This window comes from Somniosus microcephalus, chromosome 9 (assembly GCF_052327205.1).
Source record: "Somniosus microcephalus isolate GS21.2 chromosome 9, FLI_Smic_1.0, whole genome shotgun sequence".
Lineage (NCBI taxonomy): Eukaryota > Metazoa > Chordata > Chondrichthyes > Squaliformes > Somniosidae > Somniosus > Somniosus microcephalus.
Genome location: NC_140995.1, coordinates 52,494,424 through 52,507,768, shown reverse-complemented (window position 1 = coordinate 52,507,768; position 13,345 = coordinate 52,494,424). Strand labels below are relative to the sequence as shown.

Here is a 13,345-nt window from a genome sequence, read left to right as displayed (position 1 = left end):
ATCTCCAAATTTGCAGACGACACAAAGCTGGGGGGGGAGGATATGCTGTGAGGAGGATGTCATGAAACTCCAGCACGATTTGGACAGGTTGGGTGATTGGGCAGAAACATGGCAAATGCACTATAATGTGGATAAATGTGAGGTTATCCACTTTGGTGGCAAAAACAGGAAGGCAGATTATTATTTGAATGGTAATAGATTGGGAGAAGGGGAAGTGCAAAGAGACCTGGGTGTTCTTGTACACCAGTCGCTGAAGGTAAGCATGCAGGTGCAGCAGGCGGTTAAGAAGGCAAATGGTATGTTGGCCTTCGTAGCAAGAGGGTTCGAGTACAAGAACAAGGATGTCTTGCTGCAGTTGTACAGGGCCTTGGTGAGACCACACCTTGAGTATTGTGTGCAGTTTTGGTCGCCTTACCTGAGGAAGGACGTTCTTGCCATGGAAGGAGTGCAGCGAAGATTCACCAGGCTGATACCTGGGATGGCAGGAATGACGTATGAGGAGAGATTGTGTCGATTGGGCTTATACTCACTGGAGTTTAGAAGATTGAGAGGGGATCTCATCGAAACCTATAAAATTCTGTCAGGCCTGGACAGACTAGATGCAGGAAGGATGTTTCTGATGGCCGGGGAGTCCAGAACCAGGGGTCATAGTCTAAGGATAAGGGGTAAGCCATTTAGGACTGAAATGAGGAGGAATTTCTTCACCCAGGGAGTGGTGAACCTGTGGAATTCTCTGCCACAGAGGGCGGTGGAGGCCAGTTCATTAAGTGTATTCAAGAAAGAGTTGGATATATTTCTTAAGGCTAAAGGGATCAAGGGATATGGGGAGAAGGCAGGGACCGGGTACTGAATTTGGATGATCAGCCATGATCTCATTGAATGGCGGAGCAGGCTCGAAGGGCCGAATGGCCTACTCCTGCTCCTATCTTCTATGTATCTATGTATCTATTAATATAGATTGTGAATAGCTGAGGCCCCAACACTGATCCTTGCGGCACCCGACTAGTTACAGCCTGCCAACCTGAAAAAGATCTGTTTATCCCTACTCTCTGTTTTCTGTCCATTAACCAATCCTCTCTCCATGCTACTATATTACCCCCAATCCCATGAGCCCTAATCTTGTGTAATAACCTTTTATGTGACGCCTTATCGAATGCCTTTTGGAAATCCAAATATACTACATCCACTGGTTCCCCTTTATCTACCCTGCTGGTTACATCCTCAAAAGACTCTAATATATTTGTCAAACACGATTTCCCTTTCATAAAACCATGCTGACTCTGCCTAATCATGTTATGATTTTCTAAGTGACTTGATACCACTTCCTTAACAGTGAATTCCAGCATTTTCCCAACAACTGATGTCAGGCTAACTGGCCTGCAGTTCCCCATTTTTACTCTCCCTCCTTTATTGAATAGCGGTGTTACATTTGCGACCTTCCAATCCACTGGGGCCATTCCAGAATCTAGGGAATTTTTGAAGATCAAAACCAATGCATCCACTATCTCTTCAGCCACCTCTTTTAGAACCCTAGGATGTGGGCCGTCAGGTCCAGGGGATTCATGGGCTTTTAGTCCCATTAGTTTCTCTAGCACTTCTTCTTTACTTATATTAATTACATTAAATTCCTCACCCCCATTCCTTCATCGTCGCTGGGTCAAAATCCTAGAACTCCCTACCTAACAACACTGTGGGAGTACCTTCACCTCACTGACTGCAGCGGTTCAAGAAAGTGGCACCTTCTCGAGGGCAATTAGGGATGGGCAATAAATGCTGGCCTTGCCAGCGACGCCCACATCCCGTGAATGAATTAAAAAAAATTAAGGCAGGAACGAGGTGGTGGGAGAAACACACACACGAACACTCAAGAAAGAAGAAGTAGAATGACCCTGTAAGAATATAGGTTTAGGTGGGTATTTATAAGGACTTGGCTAGAAAGAGTTAAATGACCCAAGATTTGGCTGGAACTGCTGTTCTGCAAGATAAACTGCTTTTAGACTCACAAACTAACTAGCTGCAGGTGCAGGCTGACTAACGGTCATAAGTATCCTGTTATTGCAAACTAAGGGAGGGAGGACCAGTTTAAGACATGAAGCTGTCGACATCATTATCTATTATTCCTCCTCTAGCTGTGGGTATGCATACTAAAGAACTCTTGTTATTTGTTGAAATATACTTTTCTTGTTGTCTTCAAGGCCCAAAGGGTGAGTCATCAACTGCAGGAACAGAAAAAGTTTCTGCTAAGGCTAAAAGAAAGATATGGGAGGGGGGTCAAAGCCTGTGCGTGGGCATACCCGTGTCGTCCTTATGTTTGGATGAAGTTTGCTGCAGTTCCGTTATTTTTGGGATATAACCTCGGGGGTTTGGGTCACTCTCAGTTTTAAAGATCTACAGAGAGCACTGGACAGGTGAACGAGTGTATGTGAGTAGGTGGTGCAGGGACCATGGGGTAATATAATTCTCAATTGTACTTTGTAAACTACTGCTTAAATACAGTAATGTATTAATTCTTGCTTATCCCAAATAAAGTCATAGCTATTACCAATACGGTGTCAGCATCGAACAATTGAACAGGCAGTCCAAAACGGACGACAACCCCAAGCATCAACCCGCCCCTCCCCACCCCGATAGAGACCGTTCATCGGAACACTGTGCTAGCGCGGAGGTCTGCATCATGAAAACTGTGGAGTTGGGGGAAGCAGTCCTGGATCCACAGCAATGTTTTTGGAAAAGAATAAATTCTTGTTGGAGATTGCTGCTTAGGCCGTAGCAGCTGCTGAAGATATCCGATGCCTGCCCCACTCATCGCCATCCAATTTCGGTAAGGGGGCCTAAAACAGGCATGGGGCCCCTTATTTACATTTGTAAGGGATCTAACGCCTGTTTTAGTACCTAAAAATAAAATTAAAATTAAGATAACTTTTTATTTTCTCTCCTTTTACTTGAGGTCTCCCTTTGCCATGCACCATTCTGGGTCATGAGAGCGAGGAGCTAAGCTGCACCCATGAATGCTGTTCTATAAGCAGGCAGCACGGTGGCATAGTGGTTAGCACTGTTGCCTCACAGCACCAGGGACCCAGGTTCGAATCCGGCCTCGGGCGACTGTCTGTGTGGAGTTTGCACATTCTCCCCGTGTTTGCGTGGGTTTTCTCCGGGTGCTCCGGTTTCCTCCCACAGTCCAAAGATGTGCGGGTTAGGTTGATTGGCTATGATAAATTGACCCTTAGTGTTAGGGGGATTAAATACGTGGGGTTACAGGGATAGGGTAGGATATGTGTTGGTGTGGGGGTTACGGGGATCGGGTGGGATATGTGTCGGTGCAGGCTCGATGGGCCGAAATGGCCTCTATCTGCACTGTGGGGTTTCTGTGATTCTGTGATTCTCCTGGCTCCTCAGAACAGGAATTATTTGACCTTTTCTCTGTAACTCCCTGCATGCATGTGGCTGAGATCAGCAATTCACCGCTCAAGGAATCATGGGTGTACCCAAGTGCCAAATGCACTTTCAAGCTCAAACATTCTGCCCAACATCTTTACCTCTCCAACAGAATGCGTTTCTTTTTAGTATGTGCTCAGCAAGGTCAGTGCTCTCCGTTTTGTGCACCCCAGATCAGGTGCAGAACACTTAAATGTAGAGAAAGAACTTCTATTTATAGAGAGCCTTTCCTCAGTACGCCTCAAAGCATTTTACAACCAATACCTTATTTGTAGATGGAGCAAAAAAACTCCCTCTGCTTTGCTTCAGAAGAGCATCTCCTACTACACAGTGTGACATTTTCGCATTTACCACACCAGCCATCTTGTGGCTTTGCTTGAGTACCAAATTAGGAGCAGGAGCTGGACTGAGACGGCCCAACTCATTTCACATAAAGCCCTTACCAGCCAGCAGAAGGAGGCTTTCATCCGGTCAGTCTGGGCTGGTCTTGAACCCAGGTTCCAGATGCAGAAGGGCAGGCCTCAACCCACTGCACCGCCCAGTCTCCTGAAAGAACGAGGGCCTATTTGGTAGATGTCTTCCTTAGGAGGTTGCAGGGTAAAATCAATGTTCTCTTTAATTTTGTTTTGGGGGGTGCACGGATCCTTTCACGGGTTGTGCGGCCCATTCAAATCCCGTCTCAGTCCAGCTCCTACTCCTAATTTGGGACTCAAGCAAAGCCACAAGATGGCTCGTGTGGTAAATGCAAAAATGTCACACTGTGTAGTAGGAGATGCTCTTCTGAAGCAAAGCAGAGGGAGTTTTTTTGCTGCATCTACAAATAAGGTATTGGTTGTAAAATGCTTTGAGGCGTACTGAGGAAAGGCTCTCTATAAATAGAAGTTCTTTCTCTACATTTAAGTGTTCTGCACCTGATCTGGGGTGCTCAAAACGGAGAGCACTGACCTTGCTGAGCACATATTAAAAAGAAATGCATTCTTTGGAGAGGTAAAGATGTTGGTGCGGTTTTTCCTATTGCAAAGCTGGCAAGAGGCCTGCGTGGGAGCTCCATCCAGCTGCGCGGCTTAAAGGGAACATTTGTTATAGGTGAGACCTATCATGTGATCACAAGTATGCCCCTATTCAGTGGACTACAGATGTCTCGATTGAGCCGGGGGGGGGCAGATGAGGAGAAATTCTTTTATGCAGCGAGTTGTTGTGATCTGGAATGCACTGCCTGAATGTGTGGTGGAAGCAGATTCAATAGTAACTTTCAAAAGGGAATTGGATAATTACTTGAAAAGGAATAAATTGCAGGGCTATGGGATAAGAGCAGGGGAGTGGGACTGATTGGATGCTCTTTCAAAGAGCTGGCACAGGCACGATGGGCCGAATGGCCTCCTTCGCTGCTGTATGATTTTATGATTCCTGGCATGACTGTGTGAATGTTTTTTTTGTCAATACAACATACGTACCGGATCTCCATGTTCTCCCTTGTCTCCCTTTTCTCCAAGTTCACCCTTTTGAAAAGAAGAAAAATTGATTTACTTCATGGGTACAACACACATGCACGCATGCAATCAGCCCTACTGAAAGCGAGCGCATGCTTGCTAATGGGACACCATGCTTAAGCTCACCCATACTTTTTAAAAGCCAACAATTCTCCCTCTGTTTACAGGTCAGGTAAGCAATGAAAGAATATAAATGACATTATCGGCCCCTCATCTCTGCATGTTATACTTTAAATGCTCCCATTCAAATCATATTCCAAGTCTTAAACATGTTATTTAAATCATATCGGTGTAAAATGACACTAGAGTAAAAAAAACCTTCAATTATAGGGCTTAAAATAGGCAGCAAATGCACAAAAATACACCAGGCTGTACCGTAACTGCTAATTGTTGATATAAAAAGTCCAGCTTAACACCTCATTACTTCGTAATAAAGATTGACAAACATACATGAGCTACTTATCGCTCTTGGTAAATTACTGGTGGTAGTAAGTGGATCTACCAACTGCTTGATGTCTGATCTACTAGAAATAGGTAGATTCAATCATTTAAAAGCCCAACTGATGGTGCTCGGGTGATATTCACTAGTTTTACTAGAAAAGCACGTAACCAGAAGTAAAGAGAATACAGAATGTCTAACACTACGGTTACGATTTTCATTTTAGCATCGATGTGAAGCGTGACAGCACAGCTCCAGAATCAGGTGCTGATTTGATGCAAGACCGCCTACTTGCACCTCTGTACCATCAGCCGTATCCACCCCTGCCTCAGCCCACCTACTGCTAAAACCCTCATCCATGCCTTTCTTACTTCCGGATTCAACTATTCCAACACACTCCTGGCCGGCCTCCCATCTTCTACCCTCCATAAATTTGAGCTCATCCAAAACTCTGCTGCCCGTATCCTAACTCGCACCAAGTCCCGTTCACCCATCACCCCTCGTATCCTAACTCGCACCAAGTCCCGTTCACCCATCACCCCTCGTATCTTAACTCGCACCAAGTCCCGTTCACTCATCACCCCTCGTATCTTAACTCGCACCAAGTCCCGTTCACTCATCACCCCTCGTATCTTAACTCGCACCAAGTCTCGTTCACTCATCACCCCTCGTATCTTAACTCGCACCAAGTCCTGTTCACTCATCACCCCCCGTATCTTAACTCGCACCAAGTCCCGTTCACTCATCACCCCTCGTATCTTAACTCGCACCAAGTCCCGTTCACCCATCACCCCTCGTATCCTAACTCGCACCAAGTCCCGTTCACCCATCACCCCTGTGCTCACTGATGTACATTGATGCCCGATCCGGCAACGTGTCAATTAAAACATTCTCATCCTCATTTTCAATCCCTCTGTGACCTCACCCCTTCCTATCTCTGTAACCTGCTCCAGCCCTACAATATTCCAAGAACTCTGCGTTCCTCCAACTCTGGCCTCTTGTCCATCCCCCACTTCCTTCATCCCACCATTGGCAGCCGTGCCTTCAGTTGTCGAGCCCCTAAGCTCTGATATTCTCTCCCTCCACCTCTCTCTCCTCCTTTAAGACCCTCCTCTTTAACCAAGCATTTGGTCACCTGTCCTAATGTCTCCTTCTTTGGTTCAGTGTCAATTTTTTCTGATTACTCTCCTGTGAAGCGTCTTGTGAAGTTTTACTTCATTAAAGGCACTATATAAATGCAAATTTAAGTTGCAAAGTGAAGCAGCATGATATCTCCTGCTGGAGGTCATAATGCACATGCATTTGGAGCACAACTCCAGTGGGTTTGGGTGATCCAGTGTTCCTGCTGGGCTCTTTATAAACTTGTTGTAGAACTTCATTAATAGTATTAGATAGTGGACATTTAGCCCAACCTCTCCAAAAAAAATAAAATAGCCACTTGGGGAGCAGAACTCTGCAGCTGTATGTACACATGTTTACATTCTCTCCTAATGGGCAGTGTGATTCACAGTAAGGCACAGCTCTCAATATAACTCGGATGCTGCTGGCTGCACAAGCACTCCACAGGTACTGGTCCTGGGCCTGGTATTTCAGCATTTCAGTATAACCACAATCTATCTGAAAAGCAGAACATCACATTTTACAACTCCCCAGTTACCACCCCAGTTCCCCATAGGTGCTCTGACCCTTTGTCCAGAGTCCTGCCCTATTGTAGAGGGGAATTTAATTGCGATCAAAATAAAAATGTATTTAAGTAAGGGTTTGCCGTGTCACTACTAAGATTGAAATATCAAAAGATGGTGCAGGAATTCTGTGCTGTGACCCTGATGAGTTCAGAAGGTGGTGGTGGGCCTTTTTCTTGAACCCCGATTTTAACCCATGTGTTGAAGGTACTCCCACAGTGTTGTTAGGGAGGGAGTTCCAGGTCTTTGACCCAGCACGATGAAGGAACGGTGATATATGTCCAAGTCAGGATGGTGTGTGACTTGGAGGGGAACGTGGAGGTGATTTGTGCTTCCATGCACCTGCTGCCCTTGCCCTTCTAGATGGTGGAGGTTGCCTACATGAAGCTGGTAGAGGGGGATTAATGTTTAGGCTACAGGAGGGGGTGTTCATCAAACAGACTGCTTTGTCCTGAATGGTATTGAGCTTCTTGAATGTTGTTGGAGCTGCAACAATCCAGGCAAGTGGAGAGTATTCCATCACACTCCTGACTTGTGCCTTATAGGTGATGGAAAGGCTTTGGGGAGTCAGGAGATGAGTCACTCACCATAGAATACCCAGCCTCTGACCTGCTCTTGTTGCCATGACATTTACATGACTGGTCCAGTTCAGTTTCTGGTCAATGGTGGTCCCTAGGATGTTAATGGTGGGGGATTAGGTGATGGTAATGCCATTGAATCTCAAGGTGAGGTGGTTAGGCTCTCTCTTGTTGCAGATGGTCTTTGCCTGGCACTTGTGTGGCATGAATGTTACCTGCCACTTATCAGTCCAAGCCTGAATGTTGTCCAGGTCTTGCTGTGTGCCGGCAAGGACTGCTTCATTATCTGAGGAGTTGCGAATGGAACTGAACTCTGTGCAATCATCAGCGAACATCCCCACTTCTGACCTTATGATGGAGGGAAGGTCATTGATAAAGCAGCTGAAGATGATTGGGCCTAGGATACTGCCCTGAGGAACTCCTGCAGTGATGTCCTAGGGCTGAGATGATTGACCTCCAACAACCACAACCAACTTCCTTTGTGCTTGGTATGACTCCAGCCAGTGGAGAGTTTTCCCCCTGATTCCCATTGACTTCAGTTTTGCTAGGGCTCCTTGATGCTACACTCGGTCAAATGCTGCCTTGATGTCAAGGGCAGTCACTCTCACCTCTCCTCTGGAATTCAACTCCTGTGTCCATGTTTGGATCAAGGCTGTAATGAGGTCTGAGGTCGAGTGGTCCTGGCGGAACACCAACTGTGGTGAGCAAGTTATTGATGAGTAAGTGCCGCTTGCTGGTACTGCTGATGCCTGCTCCCACCACTTTGCTGATGATTGAGAGTAGGCTGATGGGACAGTAATTGGCCCGGTTGAATTTGTCCTGGTTTTTGTGGAATGGACATACCTAGGCAAATTTCCACATTGTCGGGTAAGTGCTAGTGTTGTAGCTGTACTGGAACAACTTGGCTACAGTTCCTGCTAGGCTTTGTAATGCCTTACTCTGTCCCTGATCAGCTCAATAATTCCATGCTGTATCCCTGATTGGCTCTGTAATTCCTTCCTCTGCATCGGATTACACTATCTGTTCCTTCAGCAGTAAATCACTGTTACTAAAATCAACACATTCATTATCATTAGGTAAAAAACACTCAAATAACATTACGGCCAAGAGGAATGTCTAGCCTCGTGTTTTGCGCCTGTTCTATTAATGGGATTCTAATGCCCTGACATTAACCTCCCATGCCTGACAAAAATGGGACGTGTGTGGGGTTAAAATCCTGGCAGCGAGCTGCTCACCTCATGTATGGTGTCTTCACGTCTGTCACTGTTTTAACAGGCGTGGTTTGGACGGACAGCCAGTCAGGCCCTCGCCTCAGGCAGGCGTGAGCAACACTGAAATTCAAACGTTTGGGTCTGATGATGTAATTCAGACGACATTTGAATCGTGAGCAGCCGGGTTTGGTGCCACACAAGGGCAGGATTGCTCCTCCAGGCCCCACAAGGAAACCTAGGATCCTGGGCTTCCCGCCCCATCCACCATCACCTACCCAGCTGTCCCCCTCACCCCCCGCCCACCACTTACCTAACTGCCGGGACCTTGTTGCAGGTTCTCAGACATTGCTTCCTGCCTTGCTCCCGCCCAGTGGCCTGACGTCATTGACGACTGAATTTGGCCGGGATTCATGCCTGGCGTATGTGGTCTGTGTGTTAAACTGGGCCGGCCTCACGTTAGCGAGCTGGGGCAGACTTAACACTTGCCCCCCCGCCCCCCCATCCCCCTCTGGCCTCACGCTTGCCTCTTGCCCTGGGCTAAAATCGGGGTTTAAGTGATTTTTTTTCGTGCAGTTTACATGTTTTGCTGTAAAATATTATACAGTGGGGGGATGCACTGATTACAAAACAAAGTGGTTAAAAGAAGGGGCCACATGTTAGATATTGTTCAGTTGCCTAGAGACAATAGCCATGAATTGACTGTAAACCATCTTCTGCTCTAATCTATTCTTTCCCAATGACTTTAAATCTGAGGAACTCCTCACTTCCCTCAATCTTTCATTCCTCCTGTAATCCAACTGTTTTAAAATCCAGCCACTCCTCCTTGATTGATCTCACCTTCTCTCCTATTCTTCTCAACCTTGTCCTGCACCCCACTGGCCTTGCCCCATCACCTATGGTTCTTAATAAAGAAGCAAACAGTGGTTGTGAGGAGCCTTAAGAATTAGGAAAACTTACAGGCGTTCCAAACTGCTGCAGGCCGTATTCTGAAGCCATTCCCTGAAATAAAAGAAGAGGCACAGGAATTTTCATTTTACTATGTCAGGCTGACACACTCACACACAATAGAAGCTTGTTGATAGGTGGAAATTAATTTTGTGAAGAATTTTGTCAACACAAGCTTATACTCGCACTCCATTCCCATTCTTCTTGTCCTTTGTGTGAATTGTCCTTCTGGCAGCTGATGACCCACGGTTGCCACATTGTGCTTGAAGTCGGTCCAATATCTGCCCATCAGCATTCTGTTGTGTGGTGTGTGCTCTGACTTTGTTATATTTATGTATATACACATGGTCCGTATACTGAATTAGGTACAGCTTCTGTGTACCAATAATAAAATGTACAGATTATTCTTTTTTAAATGTGAAAATGTAGTTTTGGTTTTACTTGTAGATTCTCTAAATTAATGCATTAAATGGTTACTACTTTTACATATTTTCAATTCTATTCACATATTGGAGCACATTAATTATAAGCCATTGCAAAACACAGAGATGGGACCAATCCGCTTCAGCACTCCCTCAAAGATGAGCTACAAGAACAAGATATGAAAAATAGAAACATAGAAACTAGGAGCAGGAGTAGGCCATTCGGCACTTCGAGCCTGCTCCGCCATTCAACGAGATCATGGCTGATCATCCAAACCCTAACACCCGGTCCCTACACCGACAGCCATCCCACCCAAGCCCTATCCCCATAACCCCGTAACCCCACGTATTTAATCCCCCCTAACACTAAGGGCCAATTTTTTATCATGGCCAATCAACCTAACCCGCACATCTTTGAACTGTGGGAGGAAACCGGAGCACCCGGAGGAAACCCACGCAAACACGGGGAGAATGTGCAAACTCCACACAGTCACCCGAGGCCGGATTTGAACCCGGGTCCCTGGCGCTGTGAGGCAACAGTGCTAACCACTATGTGGAATTCTGTGGCCCTGGTTCAGGATGACTTGCAATATTGTCTGAACTTTTCTCAAAGGCAGCAATATCGGCTTTGAGAGGCAATCAGTACAATGAAAGGCCCTGGAACTTTATCTCCTGGTTGGATTACTCGGTTATTTAGCACTCAATGTCCTGACGATCCACTGAAAAACTGAGCTCATCAATGGAAAAACTCATTTGAAATTCAATTAAATCTCATTGTGCAAACTGCTTCCCTGCAGCTAATAAAAAGAGAATGCCTTTGCAGGGAAGAAACCTTCAGAGAAACACTGGGGAGACGGCCTTAAGTGAACCAACGCATTACATCACAATTGGAAAGAATAGTTTCTTGTACATAGCCCTTGATATGATACGGGCGATATGTGCAAGGCAGTATTTATTGCCCATCCCTAGTTACCCTAAGGCCACTTCAGACTGGAGCCACATGTAGCCTAAACTGGATGGGATGACAGCTTCCCTTCCATGAATGACATTATTGAACCAGTTGGATGTTTGACTGGAATTCCATAGGGGAGAAATTCGGTATCGCCCCATTTGGGACGCAATTATCGGCCGGGTGCAAAGATTAGCGCGTGGCGCTAATTATCGCCTCCAACTGCAAACTTGGCTTTTATCGCCCCTGGAGGTGATTGGAGTGCTAAATCAGGCGCTACACAACTCTCTTAAGGCGCTAAGGCTGAGGAGCGAGGCGCTACCTCAGAGGGCGGGCGCAGCGCAGGTGCTGTCAGTTAGCGATTGAACACAGACACACTGGCGCCGGTCAGTTCTTAAAGGGGAGGGTTGATCTTGATCTGCAGCCACACCCTGCTCACTGGAGCCTTGAATCTCGGCCTGGGCAGACCTGTGGCTAAATCTAGCAGCCAGACACTATGGAAAGGGCCAGGGAGTGAGCACAGCGCTTCTGCGAGCGGGCTTTGGAGGCTCTGGTTCGCGGGGTGGAGCGCAGAAGATCCATTCTGTACCCAGAGAGTGGCAGGAGGCCTTTACCATGCGAGTACAGAAGAGTGTGGAGGGAGGTGGCTCAAAGTGTTTCCTCAAGCAGCATGGTGCCTAGGACCCATGTGCAATGTCAGAAAAAGTTCAACGGCCTCACTCGGGTCGTCAGGGTGAGTGCCTTTTTTTTCAAAACCTCTTCATCCCTCCATCTCAACCTCACTCTATGGCCAGAGGGTCTTGAAAGCCCTAATGCCCAACACTCATCCAACACCTATGGCCCTTTCATCAAACACACACGCACATTCCACACTTTGCATACAGTAAGGGCTATTCAACTATGGGAGGCACATCAGGCAAGACCATGGCTGCATATTGTAAGGGCTATTCAACTTTGGGAGGCATATCAGGCAAGACCATGGCTGCATACAGTAAGGGCTATTCAACTATGGGAGGCATATCAGGCAAGACCATGGCTGTATATTTACACAGATGCCGTCCTTTTTCTTGCAGGCCAAGCTGTCTCATAATAGGAGACAGCAGCAACAGTGGAGGGCGGCCTCAGCTTCAACCCCTCAGCGATCTTGAGGAGCGCATCCACAGGATTGTGGCAACCTGGGTGATCGGTCCCGTTGCCACTGGAGACGCCAACCCCATTCTGGACAGCAATGGTAAGGTCATCACCTTTTTGTCCTCTCTCCTTCCACTTGTTCCTCACAACAGCAGCCTTTGACACTTTCAATCCAAATCACTAAATCGCTGCACTCATGCCTCCCTTGCTGCCACCCTGCCCTCACGCTAAAGCCACTCTTGTACCTCCCTGCTTTCAGATGGTGATTCACCAGCTGAGGAGACGGGCCCTCTCAAGCTGCCAGTGAGAGTGAAGCTGAAGGCGAGGAAGAAGAGGAAGCCGGACCATCAGCGCCACCCTCAACCGAGGCAGCCCATGCCCATACTGGGGACCCGCCTTCCCTGGAGGGGAGCAGGGGGGAATGGTCTGATCAGGGTGAAGCTCCAGGACCCAGCAGGCTGCAGCAACGCGATGGGGGTAGGGAAGCTCGGGGGCCTTCTCCCCGGAGGGAGAGTATGGCCTCGAGTCCTGCTGCACTGTAATCAGATGAGGAGCGGGTCCTCACTGAAATGAGCGCCCAGGCGGAGCAAAGGCACACTGAGCTCATGGCTGCAGTGGCAAGGTTGCCCGAATCCATTGAATCACTGGCAAGGAGTGTGGAGCACTTCGCTGTAGCACAGGCGGCTACCACGCAAATGCTAAGTGCTGCAATGCAGTCAGTGGCTGGTCTCATGCAGATGCAGATTGAGGCCACGTGAGCACTGACTGCTGCTACCCTCGCTGGATCGGGCAGATTTCCCCGGGGCTCTCACCGCGCCGCAGCAGACCAGCAATCTGTGCTCCATCAGTGTGTCGGTCGAGCAGGGAGTTGCTGTCCTCTCTCAAGATGACAGCATTCCTGCTGCCACCACTGGCACTTCTCCACTGCAGTTGCCACCACCTGTAGGACAGACTGCTGCCGCCCATGCAGAGTTGGTGCAGTCAGCAGCCGGGCCCTCCAGGCCCAGAGCTGGTCCAGGCCATCCCTCAAGGGCATCTGCAGTCTCAGTTTCTGACACTCAGC

The 13,345-nt window shown here is 47.6% G+C and overlaps 1 protein-coding gene across 1 annotated transcript in view; it reads right to left on the bottom strand.

The window, feature by feature from the left end:
• Positions 1–13,345, bottom strand: part of LOC147112378 (uncharacterized) — a 244,816-nt gene that overhangs the window by 175,609 nt on the left and 55,862 nt on the right. Inside the window, exons 10-11 of the mRNA XM_085998167.1 lie at positions 9,793–9,834; positions 4,890–4,934 (exon numbers count right to left, since the gene is read on the bottom strand). Of these exons, the coding sequence (XP_085854293.1) occupies positions 4,890–4,934; positions 9,793–9,834 (87 nt within the window). The remainder of the gene's footprint in view (positions 1–4,889; positions 4,935–9,792; positions 9,835–13,345) is intronic.